Source organism: Pundamilia nyererei, unplaced genomic scaffold (genome assembly GCF_000239375.1).
Source record: "Pundamilia nyererei isolate P.nyererei 1_Seehausen unplaced genomic scaffold, PunNye1.0 scaffold00306, whole genome shotgun sequence".
Taxonomy (NCBI): Eukaryota; Metazoa; Chordata; class Actinopteri; order Cichliformes; family Cichlidae; genus Pundamilia; species Pundamilia nyererei.
The window spans coordinates 228,530-248,427 of NW_005187707.1; the positions used below are offsets into that span (position 1 = coordinate 228,530).

At 38.4% G+C, this 19,898-nt stretch overlaps 3 protein-coding genes across 6 annotated transcripts in view; all 3 read right to left on the reverse strand.

Moving 5' to 3' along the window:
• tln1 (talin 1) overlaps positions 1 to 1,317 on the reverse strand; it is a 55,230-nt gene extending 53,913 nt beyond the window's left edge. For both annotated transcript variants that reach the window (XM_005751301.2, XM_005751300.2), the window contains exon 1: positions 867 to 1,317. The gene's annotated coding sequence lies outside the window, so the exon portion shown is untranslated. The remainder of the gene's footprint in view (positions 1 to 866) is intronic.
• A 2,943-nt stretch (positions 1,318 to 4,260) lies between these two features.
• On the reverse strand, positions 4,261 to 14,428 carry hmgcs1 (3-hydroxy-3-methylglutaryl-CoA synthase 1 (soluble)). 2 transcript variants are annotated; one of them, XM_005751304.1, is made up of 10 exons: positions 14,278 to 14,428; positions 12,054 to 12,502; positions 10,788 to 10,913; positions 10,324 to 10,488; positions 9,428 to 9,596; positions 9,088 to 9,258; positions 8,328 to 8,434; positions 8,088 to 8,213; positions 7,403 to 7,560; positions 4,261 to 5,103 (listed from the first exon to the last, which is right to left on the reverse strand). In XM_005751304.1, the coding sequence occupies exons 2-10, from the start codon at positions 12,499 to 12,501 to the stop codon at positions 5,026 to 5,028; spliced, it is 1,548 nt and encodes a 515-aa protein (XP_005751361.1). In that variant the 5' UTR covers position 12,502; positions 14,278 to 14,428; the 3' UTR covers positions 4,261 to 5,025. The 2 variants fall into 2 exon arrangements, with proteins under 2 accessions (XP_005751361.1, XP_005751360.1); XM_005751303.1 differs by lacking the exon at positions 14,278 to 14,428 and adding an exon at positions 13,690 to 13,798.
• A 1,419-nt stretch (positions 14,429 to 15,847) lies between these two features.
• The window catches only part of ythdc2 (YTH domain containing 2), a 42,179-nt gene continuing 38,128 nt past the window's right edge, over positions 15,848 to 19,898 (reverse strand). For both annotated transcript variants that reach the window (XM_013915457.1, XM_013915456.1), the window contains exon 31: positions 15,848 to 16,453. In XM_013915457.1, coding sequence (XP_013770911.1) covers positions 16,403 to 16,453 — 51 coding nt within the window. In that variant the 3' untranslated portion in view covers positions 15,848 to 16,402. The remainder of the gene's footprint in view (positions 16,454 to 19,898) is intronic.

Here is a 19,898-nt window from a genome sequence, read left to right on the forward strand (position 1 = left end):
AGAATATCAAAATGTAAAGATGTAAAAATCTAATGAGATACAAGTTTAAATACAAAATGAAGCAGTTATTAATTGTTATAACATTCTTTTAATCAATTAATGTAATAAGCAATTTCACAGAGACAAAAATGCTTTTGTTCGGTTTTTAGTTTATTTATTTACTTATTTTAGGTGAGCCTGCCTAAAAATGTACAGCTCCTAATTCTTCCAGGCTAGTTTCTACAGGCCGTCCTCCAGCCTGTAGAAAGTACCCTTTGTTTTTTCCTTTATTGCTCGGTGGTTAGTAGACATATCTGCATCCAAATTCCTTCATTGTGTTGCACAACACATCACAGCGGTGTAAGAATTTACACCCAGAGGCGATATCTTTTCTTGTTCTAACAGCTGCACAACACGCCCAGGACACTTATGAGCGGCCTAAAAATGACTGTGATGAACTGAACTTGCATGCTGTAGGTCAAAAGGGGAACAATACAGCTGTTAACTCCTTTTAACTTTGACATTCAAACTATTTCATAGTATAAAGGTAACTTATATATATCTCATCAAAATGCGCGTATTGTAGGGAAGCATGAGAGGACAGTGACACGGCGCACAGAAAATTCAGATGCGTGTGTGTGTGAGAGGTGGTCTGTCTTTTGGCGCTTGATACTTTCGATTCGTCTCCCATTTGTGTGATTTAACTTCTGGGTTATCATATACACTACCGTTTATGCGCTCTCTACATTAGAAGGCCCAAATCTGCATACGTTTACTAATCTGTCTCGCTTCCATGTCGAGTCTGTGGTGACGTCAGGGACTTCGCGTTTTAAAAAAACGAAGAAAAAAGCTAGAAACTTTTCAAAGTTAGAAACATTCAGTCTGACCTGGGCGCGTTAATCCACTCTCGTCGACGGCCACTCAAACACGGAAAACAGAGCTGATTTAACGATCCTTAAATTAACTCCCGACAACAAATAAAGTTTTCCACCAGGGGAAAGGCCAGAAGACGACTTTTTCTCAGTTCCTCTCCCTATCCCTCGGCAGCGGCTTGCGAAAAACTCCACCCTGGCTCAGCGCGTCGACGCACAGAGGGGCGGTGTAAAGTTCGGGTACTGTTCTGCTGCAGGCGAATAACACTGAGGGTGTTTTCATACTTTTCTATTTTGTTTCCAAACTCTGTCTTGTTTTCAACACTAAACCAACTCAATTTGACTCTTAATGGCACGGACTGTGCTGGAGGAGACCGCGGAGACGTTCAGATCTGCTTTGTTAGGGTTTCCGGGTAGACAGACATGTTTCCTTCAAACGTTGGCCAGCTGCATTTGAAGTTGCCCAGGATGGTTCGGTGGGTGTGTCAAAAGTGTCAACATCGTCGTATTATAAAGCTGGTGTGCGCACGCAACGCTGGGGCCACATAACGGTAAAAGTGTCAGCTCCTCGAAACTTCAACCTATCTTACTTTTTCTTTGGCCTGAACACTGCTCGCATCCGGCTGTCATCACTGACAGTGACGGGACTGAAACCCAGTGTTTCTCTTCTGTAGCCCTCTTTTTAATGTTCTCTTTGATTAATATATTTTTTAAAGTTTTTAAAAAGCTACTATCTGCAATAAAAACAATAATAACAAATTAACATTCAAAAGAAGAAGAAAGGTGGAGAGGTACATATATTTTTAAAATTCTGTTGAAGTCTTGGGTGGCTTTCTGACTTGTCATTCCTTGTCTTACAAAGCTCTTGAACCTGCGACTTACTTTCTCACCATCTGCAAGGATATAAATATAAATTTTCAGATAAAAAAACAAAGATTATTTTTCATTAAATAAATCTTAATCACATATTAAACACAGTTCGTTTGTCTCTTTATTATTATTATGTTATTATAGTATTATAATATTATATTATGTTATGTTATTCAGTCAGTGTCAATGGTCACTCAGTATTAATTTGCTGTTTTTAGGGCAAGGTATATTTTCTGTGATTATTGCAAGACCTGTCTAATGTTCAAGCTTAATACAAATGTTCTGCAAATTAATATTAATTAAAAAAGATGAGAACTGTAAAAACAGATTCTGTATACATACTAAATGCTTCAGTATGCAACTCTGCAAGTTGCAAGTACTAGTGGTGAATTAAGTTTAGTGAAATGTTATTTAAAATCAGTGAAGGAAAATGGATAGATGGCTATTTCTTCTGTCAAATAAGCAACTTACTAAAACAAATTAGTCATCTATTTTGCCACCTAAACAGACATTTTGTGTTCTTTTATGGCAAATTATTTTGGATAGATGTACAGAAATAACAGAAAATTACCATTGTGTAAAAACATAGACATTTTCCATCATTTTAAAGCAGTTTTACTGCTTTAAGTAACCCGAGATCTTGTATATTTCTGCATATGTTTTATTTTAATTCAAAGCTATTTACACATGTAAAAACAATTACATTAGCATTGTTACCATGCACACTCAACATCATGGGTGAGTAGAGTTAGTTTAACAGCTTAATAATTAGCTGACAATTCTGTTAACTACAGTGTTGCAGTTAGTAGTTAGAGGATTAAAATATAATAACTCTCCTTATTATTTGAAAAAAATATCCAGGAAATATTGGCAATTTAGAATCTAATCAAAAACTAGATTCTTGAAAGCCTCTAATAGACAACAGCATTGTTGTATCTATTCTAAATTTAATGCCACATAAATGATGCACAATAAATCCCACATCCCGTTTAGTTGTGATCCTTGCAAAATCATAATCACAAATTCCTTAATCTATTAAAGAGGGAGACACATTGTTTTCCGCAGTGTGAAGTATATATGAGGCGGGAAAACATTAGGCGTTTCCACCTATTAGAACAGGATAACAGTATGTTTGCATTTTAATCTGAACTTAACTTAAGATGTTTTTAGTCTTTAGTTAATCAGTCTATCCCAGCCTCTCTTAAGGCAAAAGGTGGGCTATACCCTGGACAGGTCGCCTGCACATCACAGGGCTAACAGAGACTGAGAACCATTCACACCCATCACTGCAAGCCTTTGGACTGTGGGAGGAAGCTGGAGCACCCAGAGAGAACTGACGCAAACACAGGGATGGGCCTAAGGTGAGGCAACAGTGCTAACCACAGCACCACTATGCTGCCCACAACAATCCAATTCTGATAACTAACCTAATTATGAGAAATTTAATGGTGTGTGTTCATTACATTTCCAAAGCATTTCAAAAACAAAAAATCATACCACCAGTAAAATATGGTGGAGGTAGTGTGATGGTGCCATGTTGAAACTGTATTTTCTTTTTCCTTGTGTTATCTTTGTCTAATATTTAAATGTGTTTGATTTGAAACATTTAAGTGTAACAAACAATTGAAAAAGAGGAAATCAGAAAGGCAACCCCCTTTTTTATATCACTTTATGTTCAATTTCTCAAGCACTTTGATACATAAATAGTCAAATGATGACAAATATGAGGATGATGGTAGATTTATCAACTCAATTTATGCCAATCTAATGTATGTATGTGTAAGGCAGTGACTGGAATACATATGTAGTCACCCTCATTCTACAGGAATAATAAAGGATTCTTCCATGTTTTGTATAAGTATGACAAGCAGCTACAGGAAATTTCTGATGGAAGTTCCTGCTTCTACGAGGTTGTCAAACTACAAGTTACTGAAATGAAATTGTTTGGCTGCTTTCTGCTTGCACTGTTTGCAACAGAAACCTAAAAGTACACATGTAAATTTGTGTAAATTTAACAACTAAATTTAATTAGAAGATCAGACTGCACTTTCAAGAATGATAGGATAAATTACTCAAATTCAAGAAGGTTTACAAAGGATTTCTAGCAGCTGTTTGTACAGTACCTATATTTTTCCCCCCTGAAACACTGATTAGATTGGATGAATGTAAATTTCAGATTTCTTAAAAAGGGCCACATCACAAGAAGAAAACCTTGCAGGCACTGGCTATAATGTTTCCATGACATTTTTAAATAATCTTCTTTCCCCTTTTTGTTTCCTGTAATAAAGTGAACTATTTCTGTACACATAGAGGCAATAAATGACTTGCTTGCTATTTACTTCTGTAAGTGAACAGAACAGGTTTAGAAAATAACAATGAATGACAATGCAACCAATGACCTTACCCAGTTTAATGAATTAGACTGCAAATATGAAGTTTCAGCTAAAGTTCCCTCTGTCCAAGAACATGTCTTTTCTTGTCTAACCAGTTTCTCAAATTCACACAAAGTTCTTTTAAAAATGGAAAATTAGAAGCCATAGACAGTTTGACATTTTTGATTTATTTATCAGTGAAATGTTTAACACTATTAAACATTTTCTTACAATAACCCCTCAATAAATTGATTGGTGTCTCAACAAAATAAAACCAGGTATGTGTTACAAAGTATACAGTATGCTACAGTGCATATTTTCTTTTTTTTTCTTTTTACAGATTTACATTGGGTTTTAGATATTTGGCTCCTGGAATCAGAAGTTTAAAGATAACGCACCATTTGCCTACTGGAAAAAGCTCCTCTTTATATAGCATCATTTTGCCTCTTGTGTTGAACTGTTCTGGTTTATGATGACCAAGTGACATTGTAAAGTCAGCACCTCCATCATATGCTGTGACAGCAGTACAATTTTAAATCATAAAAACAGGTGACACATACTCTTCGTTCTGTTTCATTAGAGGAAAACCTGAAGTCACATCATCACTGGTTGGCAGCTGTCAGAATCAATCATGCTATGTCTATGTCTGTTTATGGTTCTCCCAAATATAGCTGTTCATGAAATATAAAAGTTGAAATAAAGGATAACTAAAATAAAATATTGTGGTAACAGACTCTGCTCAGGTTTACTGTCCTGCAGTAACACATGAAGACAAGGGGACTCGAGCTGTTTGTAGTCCTCCACTAATGGAGATTTAATCATAATTTTGCACGGCACAGCACTTTCTGTTGCTATTCATCTGATCTCTATTGTCTCGCATAGTTTCCAAACTGCTGGAACTTAATAATTCTCCAAGTAAGTGCAGAGTACTTTCAGTTGCTGACGGCTCTTTCAGAGCCAGCCATGGCTGCAGGCATACGAGGCATCTTCTTTACTGGACTTGGGATGTGCTGAAAGAAGAAAAAATAATCAACATCATGAAACAATTCATTACTGTCCATATATTGCATTTTGACAAGTTAGAGCCCTCTGATTATATGGGAGAAGCAATGCTGCATGTGCAGGGGGATTCTTTCGTAGATGGGGAAAAGGGCTTCAGTATCTTGTCTAGGTACACCAAGACATGCAGAGAGAATGCTGACAAGCTTTCTCTTCTGAATCACAGGTGCCTCCACATTTATGTTTTACATAAACCGTCATCCATCCAAGTGCCCAGGAACACTTTTCAGGAAGCCAAATGGTTCCTTCAGACCACTGCTTGTTTGCATTTCCACTGAGAAAAAGAACCATCTGACCAGTTTAAATCTGAGATGACAAGTGTGGTAGTGTGATAGAATGCCACCAGTGGAATTTCTTTCCCATTCCACAGTACTCTCTTAGTTGTATTAAAACAAAGTGGAAGTGATTAGGAATGACAGCCACCAAGCGGTACGCCGTGTAAAAATCTGAGGATGCTGAGGTGCAGAGTTTGCAACATTCTGCAGAGTCAACACCTCCAAACTTCCTGTGGAAATTATCTCAAGGACAATGTGCAAAGAGCCTCGTGGAACGCATATCCCTGGATGAAAACTTATCCAACCCTTTCACCACCAAGTGCAATGCAAAGCAGATCATTTGTTAGAGCAGCTGAGACATGTTCTCTCCAGTTACAAATCACGACTCTCTGTTTGGCAATTCAATGGACAAGTCTGGGTTTGGCTGTTGCCAAAAAAACTTTTAATGTATTGGGGATTATGGTGTGGGGTTGTTTTTCAGGAAGGGCTCAGCTCCTTAGTTCTAATGAGAGGAACTCTTAATGATTCAGCATCCAAGACATTTTGGACAATTTGATGCTCCCAACTTTTAGAGACCAGTTTGGGGAGCCCCTCTTCCTGTTCCGACATGACTGCACACCAGTGTACAAAGCCATGTCCATAAAGACATGGATGAGGGAATTTGGTGTCAAAGAACTTGACTGAGTCCTGATCTCAAACCTATAGAACACCTTTGGGATGAATTAAAGAGGTAACCATGAGCCAGGCCTTCTCACCCAACAGCAATGTCTGACCTCAAGAATGCAATTCTGGAAAGGGAAGTGTCTAATGGAGGCTCCTGCCACAAATAGTGGACTGACATTACATTAAACTAGATGGATTAAGGAAGGGATGTCATTTAAATTCATATGCATGTGAAGGCAGACAAACAAATGCCTTTGGCAATATAGCGTATAGGAATGTGCATGACTAGACAACTACAGGAGTAATCGTCACTACTGTCACTAGTCGGTACCAGATGTACTAGTTGTTTAATGTAATTGTTTTCAATTGATGCCAAATATCAGTAAATTGTTGTCTTCTAAATGCTATCTACCACCAGGTGGAGCTGCTGCTCTGAGATTGTTGTTGACAAACCCCATAAATCTCTTAATCTCACCTGATCTTTTTGTTGACAAGCTTATTGTGTGCTTTGTAAAGCATTCACACTACTGAGTTCCTGTTTCTCTTTATTCTTTACTATTCTTCTTCTTCTAGTTGTTAGTTCTTTTTCTAAATGTAAAAGAATGAGATTGCTGATACCAGCTGTGGAAACGAGCTGTCTCTGCAAGGTGGATGGGCTTTCCCTTAGAACAGGCTGAGGAGTTCAGTCATTCAGGAAAGGTTTAGAGCACAGCAGCTACAAAAGAAGACAGTTGAGGTGGTCGCCTCCTGAATAAAGTGTTGCAACACCAGCTGGGCTTGTCATACCGAGGAGGAAGACCCGTGCTAGGCTCAGCCTCAGAACACGTTGGAGAGATGACATCTACCGGCTGGCCTGGGAATGCTACAGTGTTCCCCCAGATAAGCTGGAAGAGGTGGTTCTCTGTTTAGCCTGCAGCCCCCGCAACCCGAATATAACTAAATTATATTAAATAGCTGGGTGATTTCATCCATTCATCCATCCACGCTCTTCCACTTATCCATATCAGAGTCGTAGGGAGGTTGGAGCCTATTCCAGCTACCATAGGGCAAGAGGTTGGGTACACCCTGGATGGATCGCCAGGGATGACAGACATTCGTACTCGCATTCACACCTATGGCCAATTTAGATTCACCAATTAAAGGTTTTATACTCTTACTAAGCATGTGGACTCTTACATGCCCACCATGTCATTTGTTTCTATAAGGGACTGCTCATATAGTCATTTACAGATTAAAAAAAAAATACTGTTACAGAATTCATTTTGTCTATATGAAAGATAGAAAACTGCCCAAATATTTATTCCTCCTGTACCTCTGTGGCACTGCTTGAGCGAACCCGTTCTGATTCTGCTGGCAGGTCATCATCCAGAGGTCTGCGGGCATATTCCCTGCGGTGTTTGTCATCCACTCGCGTCAAGTACCATGTACCTGGGAACAGATCCTCAACAGAGCCTTGTGGGACATAGTTGGCTGTATGGAAGAAAAAAAAAAGTGATCAGTGTAAACAAGCCATTATTCCAAATACCAGTCTAGTTGTGTGTGTGAATAACTCAGTGAGCGTTTTAGCCAAACCAGCCTATTTTACTGAGGCAAGACTCTGACAAGTTAAAGACTTTCCATTGAAGTACTCTTCAGATGTGTGAATTTGAAAGCAAAGTCATGGTACACTGTCTTACATTTACCTGGGGTGTGAATCTTCTATTTTTGTTTTTGACTTAAATCAGTCAATCAAGATTTGTTAATCATGCTTCTTTGTGCAGAATAATATATAAATAACCAAGTAACATTTTATATTAGGGCACAGCAAAAGCCGTTGTGAAGCTCTTTAATTATATTAGAACAAGAATCACATACTTGTCATTACTGTAAACATCACAATTAACATTTTCTATTTGTGCTTACATGAACGCTATTTTGTGCGTTTGTGACAGCTCTTAGTGTCCTTGCTGTCAGAAATATGGATAAATAATAACCAAGCAACAAAAGCGAGGTCATACCCAAGTGGTGTGTGTCTTCTCGCAGCTTCATATTCTCAGAGAAAAGAGCTGGCGAAACTTTCTTCCTCGAGTCCAGTCTTGTCTTCAGGTCGCTTAGGCTCAGTACAAGTTTGTCCAGACTAGATCCTGACACAGACAACCAACCAGAAATGAACTACAGTTTCTTTCTACTGTTTTTAATGGCAAAAGTTTGCAATTTTACTTATGTCACACAAGTCAATTGTAAAATATATGACTTACCAGGGATGTGGTCCTGTGTCACTCTGAGAGAATACAGTGTAGCAGCAAATCCGGAACCATAGGAGAAAACTCCAATCCTTTGTCCTGCCATTTGTGATGGTGTGTGTCTACAACAGAGGCAACAAATATATATATATGTTTTTTTACATACATACTGGATGAGTAAAACTAGTCCCAAATAAATAGTAATCTTAGCAGGACAAGCATTTCAAATCAAGGACAAGGATCCAAAGAGACTCTTGATGTTAGTGTTGTGGAATCAGTATGGATTCAGGACTTCTATGTGATCTGTTCAGCCTTTATTATTCAGGCAGTTGAGAAGTGAACCATAACATGGATTTAAAAAAAAAAAAAAGAAGAAAAGAAAATTGTGCGCTCCCGCTCACACACACACAAAGCCTAACACAAAATTTTGAGCACATCCCACAGAATTTTAATTATGCCTCAAGTCTGAGTGGATTTTGTCTTTTTTGCCTTGACTAGATAGTGCAGTGAAGAGCAGACAGGAAGGTGGGGAAAGACATGCAGCAAAGAGCTCAGACTGGAGTTGAACCCAGGACATTACTTTAAGACTTGCAGCATATGTTCATCTGCTCCAGCAGACAGCTAAACTATTGCACCCATGTGTTGCTGCCTTTAATTTATTTATTATAGGTTAATCCAGGCTTTGACTTCAACCTTCTTAAGCACGTGATTCAAACTAATGTTTGACCTCAGTGGACAAATAAATGCAAAAGGAAGAAAAGACAATGAGACATACTGTGCAATAAGTGATGCCAGGCAGCCATAGACAGAGGGGGTGTACATGTTTCCATTCTGGTTGGAGATTAGCAGGGATGCCTTGGTCTTCCTCTCAAACATATCTGTACTGGCCTTCATGAATGCCTTCTCCACATCCCGGTCAAAGTAGGTATCCTCTGGCTGTACATCTCTGCAACACACAATGAGTAAGAAAACTACTACAAGTGCTTTTCCCCCCTTTGTGTTTGTATAAAAGTACAAATGATGAAAATGTCTAAATATGTCCAAAACTAGCAATTACACTTGAGCTCACGACTTTAAAACAAACTATCTGGCCAGGTGCTTTACTTTGAGAGTACCTGAAGGCTTCGAGGCCTGTGAAGGGTCCGGTCTCAGTGTTTGGGCTGGGGTGGTTCAGAAAGTCATTCAGCATCAGTCTTGCCAATGACTTCTGTACCAGCTTGCAATAAGGAGAGTGGAAGACTAAAAAGCCAAAGTCCTCCAGGCTGAAGCTCTTATCTGAACCCTCTGTTAGAAAATATAATGATTAAAGACCATGTGAAAAAATTAATTTACTGAATGACACAATGGTTATCTTGTGTGTAGCTCAAGCAGTACTACCACACTAGGCTACATACGGCACAGGTGTAAATGACAGTTTGAAATGATAGATAAGAGTTTCACTCAAACCAACACTTCTCTTGAACATGTTTTTTCTACATACAACTCAAATCTTGTTGCACTTCTTCCTAGCTCAGCATAAATTCCTGCTAGTTTTTAGGGCTTGATTTAGATTCTTTGTGACTTCGGTTCAAAATCAAAACACATTGTTCAATAAAAAGAAAGGGGCAGCTAAGAGCTTTTGGCTCATACTCCAATTTACAGACCCCATACCACAGAGCAGTTTATACCAAACCGCTGACCTTGAGAGAAAACCAAAGAAGTAATTTTTCTGGCCAAGGTGTGTGTACTGGTTTTTCCTATTGGGGGGGGGGGGTCCAAAATACGAAACTTACTATTCTTTGGGACCAACAGGCCTGATGGGGACCAAAATCCATGTCCCCATGAGTTTGAAGACTCAAAATGTGGTTTTAGTGTCATGGTTACAATTGCGTTATGGTTAAGGTTTAGGGTAAGGATTAGGCATTCATTTTTGATGGTTAGGGTAAGCGGCTAGGGAAAGCATAATGTCAATGAGATGTCCTCACGAGGATAGCAAACCAGACATGTGTGTGTCTTTCTATATACTACCAACCTCGTTGCCACTGTGCATAGATTTTGTTGCGGTACACAGAGTAGCAGCGGTCCAAGGCACTCAGGTAGCACTGTATCGACAGCTTGCCATCTACAACAGGATACTCTGACACCATGTCTGGCTTATAGAAGTCATATGCATGCTGCATGTGGGTTCCCCGTAGGCCTGTATATTAAAAACAACAACTTCAGTCATTCCCTCATTTTACCACAAATGTCAAAAGACATATGTTCAGACACATTTTGTGCGATGCTCATTTAAAACATTGCACGACTGAGGTCATTTCTGGATACATTTTATCTACTAACAGATTTAACACAGTCCTACTGGTGTATCCATTACAAGTGCTTATATCATAACTCATCTGAGCAGAAATAAACTTTTTTCCAAAAATGTATAATTTCTTTCTCAAAAGCTCTGTCTCAGAGACTGAGCATAAGAAACAAAGCTATCAATTAACTGACCTCGCTCAAAGGCCAGAGGAGCATTAGGCCCAATCAGGATGGCCACAGCACCAGCCCCCCCTGTAGGCCGGGCGCTTCCTGTGGCATAGACAGCAATGTCCCCTGCTACCACCAAAGCATAACGTCCTGCAGAGAAGAAACACAAGGAGCAGGAAATCACTAAGGCATTCTTTTTAGAAAAACAGAAGCTGCTTCAGGTACACTCAACACAGACTACACCAAAAAGACACACACATAAGATAAGATAAGATAACCTTTATTAGTCCCACACGTGGGAAATTTGTTTTGTCACAGCAGGAAGTGGACATTGCAAAAGTTATGAAGCAAAAATTAGAATACAATAAGAATAAATACAGTACACAACTGTACAGAATAGAATAAAATACTATATACAGTAGAATAAAATAGAATAAAATATACAATAAGATAAAAATAGAATACAAATGCTATATACAACTGAGTAAAAATACCTACATACCCCACATACTGCATATACAAGTCTATCTACTTAAGTTTTCATGCATAATATAATGTTTTAACTTTATTTAAACTTTATTTATACAGGTAATCCCGCTGAGACTTAGTGTCTCATTTACAAGAGAGATATGTTTGAGTCAGCATGTCACTAAACACTGGTGAAGAGATTTTAAAAAAAAGCCACTGTGGCTTTTCAAAAAGCTTACATGTGTTATATTTTGGGCGCTATGACTGCACACAGAGTCGATTCTAGACCTTTCTTCTCAAGTTGAGAACCCAGAGCGTTCATTCAGCACTTTTGTCTAACAGTCACATGATCGCACGACGGACACATCTGAGGAAGCTGTTCAATTCACCAAGCTTCTGATTGGTAGACGCCCTGCTCACTCACCTAAGCCACAGCTCACTAACACACAATGATTTGTGAAATATGAAGAACTTGTAACACTAATAAGTGAACATTCATGAAATTACATTGCTGCATGACTTGCTGGGTAATGCTGAGTAATTATGCTTAACTGAAAGACTTTTTTTAAGTGGACTGGGATGATAACTATAGCAGTGCATTGCACTTTGGAGACTACTTAAGTTATTAAACAAAAAATGGAAACCACTCTGGAGCTCCAGCATCTCAAATGTTTACATTTTGTGGATTTCTTTGGTTTATCTAATTGTAAAATTTAACCTTTTGGGGTTTAGAGAGGTCAGCTTTGACTGGAAAACATGAGATATTTCTGGTCATTTTTGATATAAATAAAAGCAGCTTAACATTAACAAAAGCTTACTCACCATCCCATGAGCTGGATTCCACCCAGTTGACAGCGTTGAAGAGTGCAGCTGTACCACCATAGCAAGCATTTGTGGTGTCAATTCCCTCCACATCGGTATTGCCAGAGTTCTCAAATAGCTGCATGAGGGCTGTCTTGACAGACTTGGACTTGTCAATGATGGTTTCAGTACCAACTTCCAGTCGACCAATGCTGTTGTAGGATAGAGCATTCTTCTCCATCAACCTCTGGACCACAGTCAGGCAGAGAGAATTTATATCCTCACGGTCTGAACAAAAGCCCATGCGAGCTTGGCCCAAGCCCACGGTGTATTTACCAGCGGGCACACCATCAAACTCCTCCAACTCAGTCTGGTCCACATATTGGGATGGGAAGTACAGTTCTAAGGCAATGATACCCACATCTTTAGGCCATGGTCCCAGGTAACTAACTGGGGCTGAGCCAGGCATCCTGAACAAATTAGGGGACAAGAAGGGGTTTTATATTAAACATTATATTAATAACACACAGATAACACATAAAAACAGATATGCTCTTAGTTTCCAAGCACACCAGTTTTAAAAATGTCAATAAACAGGGTGGATGGATACATACAGGAGTTAATTTATACTGATAATTTGTTAAACAAAATAAGGATTTGATCATATATGTTAAGTAGCTATATGCAGCAGTTCCAGTATCTACATCTGTGAGTATGCAGTTTTGGATTCACTCTCTGATGGTGAAATCTGAATCACTCTAACACAAGTTAAATCAGTAGGTTAGTAAATGGCACAATTTTAATGTTTTTATAGAAAATATGGAAAAATCCATATGTTAAGTATCACCATTCAGCCTTAAAATACTGGCATATGACCAGCCCTATTGACAGGTAAGTACTTGGTTATATCTCATTCAAATCAGTTTTATTTATATAGCACCAAATTACAGCAACATTTACCTCAACAGGCTTCAGACTAAAATACCCTACACTAACAGATGCTGATGATGAAAAGGGATAAAATTGGTTGTATAAGGGTTGAAAATGTACAGCCAAAATAAACTAATATAACAATATTACTTATGCACAGGCATCAGCACCGAAACCTTTACAGCTGCATAATTATGGGGGTACATTTTATTTAATTACAACAACGTCGCAGAGCACGAGTCATTACAGGCTAATAATCATAAACAATAAAATCCAACTCTCAAACTGTATGCTAGTTTGAGACTTATTAGAAAGTATTTAGAAAGCACAAAAAGTAATACTAGAAAAGAACAGTGTACTGATATTAGTCTATTTACTGATGATCTCTTTACCAATAATCTGACAGATAACGTTAGCCGACTTGCTGCGATTACGGGTGGCATTGCTAGCAACCACGTTAGCTAAGAGAACAGCAAATGTGATATACTTGCTACAGCTGTACTGATTCTATGACCTTCTTTCTTTCCTTGACTTTTACATAAATATCATCAAATGTTAACATATACTGTCACTCCACATGCATATTAAGCCGGTAAGATTAGCTAGTCAAAAGGTCGGCCCAGCAGATTTTCAGAACCAAATCTTAAATCTTAGCTTAAAGTGGAGGACACGTTTCTGGAGCTGCCCATAACTATATATTTGCTTTCATACCATTCAGAATACGTACCTAAACGGCTACATACAACTAGACGGGGACCAGATAAGTACAGTGGGCAACAAAATTAGGTGAAAGGGCAACGGCAACTGGATTTCCTGGAACTTAAGCAGTGCATGCCTGGGAGCTCTACCACACTGGGTTAACGGGACACTTGCGTATGAAAATATGTTGTTTTCATTAAAAAAAAATGAAATTAAAAAAAATTCAAAAGTAACTAGTTTGATGACATTCTTATGCAGGGCACATACTTTGATAGATCACAGTACGGACTACAAGCGTTTCTTCGGACAGTTTGCTAGTCGGAAGAATACAGCTGACGGACCAACTGAGGTGTATATATTTATATATGCACTCACTGTCATAAACCTGTACTAAAGGGTCTGACTCGCCATGTCTGCTTCAGTGTTAACATTCTTACATTAACTAAAACATCTATTTATATATATGTGTGTGTGTGTGTGTGTGTGTGTGCTCACACAAGAACGATTCTTTATTCTCATGTGAAAATCAGATTAACAGCAACGCACAATAAATTTCTCTTGTGTTTTCTTCATAACTGAACATGTGTAGCTGCAGGATATTCGTAGCGATTCTCACCTGTATGTAGTCAACTTCAGCGATGAAGGTTATTCTCTTCGGCGTTTCTTATATCCAGCTCAGCAACCTCTAGTAGTCAAGTAGAGGTGTATTTATATCAGACAGTGACGAGGCAGCGTAACTTCAGTACTACAGCACCTGGCTTCCTGTCCAATCACAGCTCACAGGCACGATGCGGCGCTACGAACCCCCTGAAAGCTTCCAACCAATCGGAGAATACCAATCACAACCACGCTTCACGGCCGTATTTGCTGTCCAATAGTATGACATGCATGATGTCTGGTGAGAAAGAAAGAGCCAATCAGGTTGCACAAATAATTCCTGGCGCGGTAGTGTGTAGCACTTGTAGTACAGAGCACCATGGTTATGAAAAATTGTAGCGGTCATAATTTCTGGTGAGTATCAATAGTTGCCAGGTGTTTTATACTGCAAAAACAATGTGAATTACAATAACATTATATACACATTACTTGTGCTAAAACTATATTAATCACTAATCAATAGGCTTCTAGACTACCTTTATATATTTTAACCTCCTAAGACCCGAACTCTTCCACGGCATACATTTTTAATTACTCTTTGATATTTGGGCTGATTGGGACCTTATGAATGTAAAAACAAAGAATTACCAGATTTATTTATTTTTTAACCAAATTTTGTTTATAAGAAAAATGAGAGCCACATATGAGGATATTCGTTTAAAATTTTGATAGTATAATGTCCTCGTAATTAGATATAAGGCCCCTGTAGAGCAAAATTGAGTATTTTGGTCTAAATAACCCAAAATATGATGTCCACATATGTGGATGCCAGGTCCTAGGAGGTTAATGATGACAGGAAAATAATCAAAAGATGAAAGATAAAAGTAACCCCCTAATTGCAGAATTGACTAGAGTTAGTGGTCTGTACAAGTCATATGCGTTTTACATGCATATATACATGGAGATGTGTATAATTATATGATGAAATAATCTTCCAAGCAACATTTTAACACTGCAGCTAAGCCATAACGTGCTTAATAGCTATATGTTAAATCTGCTTGCCAACTAGTTACTACAGGTTTCCAAATGATAACCAGAGTGACTGTTATTTACTTTATTTTACCATTTTTCTGTGAAAAAACGAATAAACAAGCAAAATTAATTTGGTAAAAACACCACCACTTTAAGACGAGAATGAACACCATTACACTTCAATTGTGAATCTGGGTTGTATTATTATTCCAAAGCATAAAGATTTAGAAAAAAAAAAAAACTTCAAAATTATAGGTTATAAGGTAAATAACAGGTCAATACTACTGAGTCAGTAACCCCACTAAGAGTTGCTTAGTAGAGAGGAACAATTAAATGTAGTCTCTATCAAGAGCTACACAATGAATAAAAATGCATCAGCAAAAATCATGGGACAGATTAGGTATAAAATAGATTGATAAGAAGAGCACAAAATGTGGCAGGAGAAACCTGTGTGTGTGTGTGTGTGTGTGTGTGTATTCCTTTAACAAAAGAGAACGTACTGATTTTGCTGATGGGTTAAAAACCTGATGATACCAAGTATGAGGCACTACAGCAAGTTGGCAACAAGAAATAATCACTGTTTATTTGCTATAAATGGGACACAGTGTAAACATTTGACCCTGTCAAAACTCTGTAATTCAAACTAACTGAACATCACAATTTCACAATAAAATGTATGATGAAAACAGTAACGTACATACATATTACAAACATAGTACAAGCATTTTTCTTTCATTCATTTTCTTGTCAGACATTTTAAAACCCTGTTTAGTAAGTTTTTTAAAGCATCAGATATTTTATTCTGAACAAACAGTTCATTAACACAACACTGTACCCTTTTGAATACATTCTAAAACTGAACTTGTGTATTAACAAGGGAAAAAAAAATTACAATTAGTCAGCCCTTCTTCCATGCTCCTGCTACGTAGCCTTAGCTAGTAGAACAGTGTACCACTGAAGGTAAAACAGAAATAATGCGTGTAATAAGTAAAAGATTTAATTTATGCAGATATAACAACAGGTATGAGGAGATATAAAAACAAAACTTAATGAGTGTGGAGTATGGAGAGAGGTTTTTGGCTGCTACCTCTCATTTAACTTGACTCCCAGAATTAATTCTCCCATAACAACAGCAGCTGGCTTCCAGCTTGTGGCTCCAATTCCTACATTAGAAAAAAAAATGGCAGAAAAGTTCAAAACAAATCAAATGCATAATCAAATTATTATATATTTATGAAATATGTGTCTAATAATAACAATAATTTAAAAAAGGATCAGCTTTCAGTCCCAGTTTGTAACAATATGTATAGCAGAACATTTTAATCTTTTGTGTGAGGTTATTAAAATGTATTTTGATTGTTGCCTGGTTGAGGAATATACCTTACACCAGTGATTTTTAACCATCGGTGAGCCATGCCTTGAGGGGCGCAAAACACCTTTTTTGTTTTACACCTGTGGGCCGTGGGACATCATTAGTTATTAATTGAAGACACCAGGGACTACTGTTATCCATGAAAATCTCAGTTACAATACAGCTTCTCCCGGCTTGGTGAGAGTTGTTTAATCAGCCTCAATAAGCAAGCAGAAGAAGACACCCTGCCTGCCGTCAGCAAAATATATGGAGTAGTTCTTAAAATGCAAAAATGAAGATAAAAGTGACAACCCCCCCCCCTCGCAAAAATTTTGTGCAAGTACAACCCTGACTTCCTGAATATGGGTTTGTGAACGGAAAAGAAAAGCAGACCCAAGAGCCCAATGTGTGGAGTGTGGACTAATGCTATCCAACGAAGCACTAAAGCCTTTGAAATTAAAACGGCATCTCGAAACCAAACATCCCACACTCGCAAGAAAACCAGCGGAATATTTCAAGGGAAAAGAAAATGGACAGCAGATGCAGGAACTGTCTGTTGTGTCACTGACTGGTAACTCTAAATGGGCTTTAAAATCTAGCTACCTCGTATCCAGACTTGTGTCACAGAGTAAAAAGTCTTTCACTATAGTGGAAGAGTTGATTTTGCCTGCCCCTGTACATATGTTTCATGAAATGATCGGAGAGGCTGCTGCAAAAAAGGTACTGACCATCCTACTCTCAAACAACACTTTAAGCCACCATATCATGGACATGGCCTTAGACATACAGCATCAGCTTCAAGAAAGAATAAAAAGTAGTTCACTGATGTCACGAATGGTGCATTATTGCTGGTTTCAGTTTGTTATCGCTGGGACAGCAGAAGACATGCTGTTTTGTGGAGAGCTACCAACACGAGCCACGGCTCAGGAATGTTTCCGCTGCATTGACAACTACTTCACTGAGAACGATCTGAACTGGCAGAACTGTGTTGGGGTGTGCACTAATGATGAAGCTTCAAAGACTGGCAGGCATCATTAGGCAGATCTTTGATTGTGCACCAGAAGCGAAATGGACCCACTGTTTTCTCTACTGTGAAATCCTTGTAGCAAAAAAGATGTCACTTGAGTTCCACGAGGTGATGGATGTAAACTATCAAATTCATTAAAAATAACTACAGATGTTTTACCAAGCTTTGTGAGGACATGGAGGCAGGTCAGGTCCAGCTGCTCTACCAGAGTGAGGTAAGCTGGCTTTCAAGAGGACTGGTCCTCAAGCATTTGTTTGAACTGAGGAACGAGGTCTTCTCTTTTCTCACAGAGAAAGAAAATCTGCTCTTGCACATTATTAAGCCAAGCTTGCCTACCTCTGTGACATTTTTTCACTGCTGAACCAGCTGAACATCTCACTTCAAGAGAGAAACAGCAACATGTTTTTTGTTGCAGACAAAGTTGAAGCTTTCAAGGGGAAAATTGCTTTATTGACTAAGAGGGCCCAGGAAAAGAGGATGGACATGTTTTCACTTTTATCTCTCATCTTGGAAAACTCCCCTCAAGTGAAGATCAGTGATTCTGTCTGTAACACCTTTCACAACTGACAGAGAAATTTGATGAATATTTCCTATTTTCTGCAGATCCCACTCAAAGTGATGTCGCTTTGCCCTCACATCTCTAATCCCATCTTCTGGAAGTTTCCACCGATAGCACTTTAAAGTTGCAGTGGGGCAAACTGGACCTGGGCTCCTTTTGGATTGCTGTCTCAAAGGATGTCTGGCACTGAGAGCTGTGAAATTCCTCCCATTCACAACTACATATCTGTGTGAATCCGGATTTTCCACTGTGACCACAACCAAGACCAAAGCCTGAAACAAACTCAGAGAGCGAGTCTTTCTCTCTGCCTTGTTGACAACAGTCTACAAAACTGTCAATAATAATATGCATAACAGTATTTCAAAAACTGCTCATCTACTGGGATTTCTCTAGGGTTTGCAGAGAATGGTCTGAAAAAGACAAAAAAAATTTTTTTCCAGTATATCCGATATCCATTTTTGCTGGGGAAGAAAGTTCTATAATAGGGTCAGGATTTGGGATAAATATGAAAGCACAGATTTATCATGGGCTTGGCTTGGCGCTTTGCCTTTTTTATTCCAACAACACTGTGGCCCGGTGCTGAAGGTCAAGTTCATACATTTGGTATTGGAAGTACTAACCTACTAACCTCAACCCCATCAAGAACTAGAATGAATATAATCCACCCACTGTTATCATCTTCAATGCCCTGTACCAACACAGAGCAGAGCAGCTACCTGAATGCTACTCCAACAGAGGTCGATTATCTTGTTAATAATTTTACCTCCTCACTACGTACGACTCTGGATACTGTAGCTCTGGTGAAAACATAAGGCCTCAAATAAGAAGTACCTGATTCTGTGGTATAATTCTCAAACACGTAGCCTAAAGCAGATAACTTGTAAGATGGAGAGGAAATGGCGTGTCACAAATTTAGAAGATCATCATTTAGCCTGGAGAAATAGTTTGTTGCTTTATAAAAAAAAGCCCTCTGCAAAACCAGAACATCTTACTATTCATCACTGATTGAAGAAAATTAGAACAACCCCAGGTTTCTCTTCAGCACTGTAGCCAGGCTGACAAAAAGTCAGTGCACTCTTGAGCCAACCATCCCTTTAACGTTAACTAGTAATGACTTCATGAACTTCTTCACAAATAAAATTTTTATCATTAGAGAAAAAATTACCAATAATCATCCCACAGATGTAACATTATCTACAGCTACTTTTAGTACCATTGATATTCATTTAGACTCTTTTTCTCCAATTGATCTTTCTGAGTTAACTTCAATAATTACTTCCTCCAAACCATCAACATCCTACAAAAATGCTCAAAGAAGTCCTGCCATTAATTAATGGTTCAATCTTAAATATGATCAACCTATCTCTAATAATCAGCTATATACCACAGGCTTTCAAGCTGAATTATTTGAAGAGTTTCAGTCAGGTTTCAGAGTTCATCACAGCACAGAAACAGCTTTAGTGAAAGTTACAAATTATCTTCTTATGGCCTCTGACGGTGGACTCATCACTGTGCTTGTCCTGCTAGACCTCAGTGCAGCGTTCGATACTGTTGACCATAATATCCTATTAGAGCGATTAGAGGTATAGGTGTAGGTATTACAGATACTGTGCTGCAGTGGTTTGTATCATATCTATCTAATAGACTCCAATTTGTGCATGTAAATGGAGA

What these genes read in the sequence shown, in the direction of transcription:
- hmgcs1 (XM_005751304.1), bottom strand. Translation starts at nt 12,501, where the DNA reads ATGCCTGGCTCAGCCCCAGTTAGTTACCTGGGACCATGGCCTAAAGAT. An exon ending in CTGGCATCACTTATTGCACA is followed by an intron (nt 8,435 to 9,087) that starts GTATGTCTCATT and finishes CCTCTGTTGTAG; the next exon opens with ACACACACCATCACAAATGG. An exon ending in GCTCAAGCAGTGCCACAGAG is followed by an intron (nt 5,104 to 7,402) that starts GTACAGGAGGAA and finishes TTCTTCTTTCAG; the next exon opens with CACATCCCAAGTCCAGTAAA.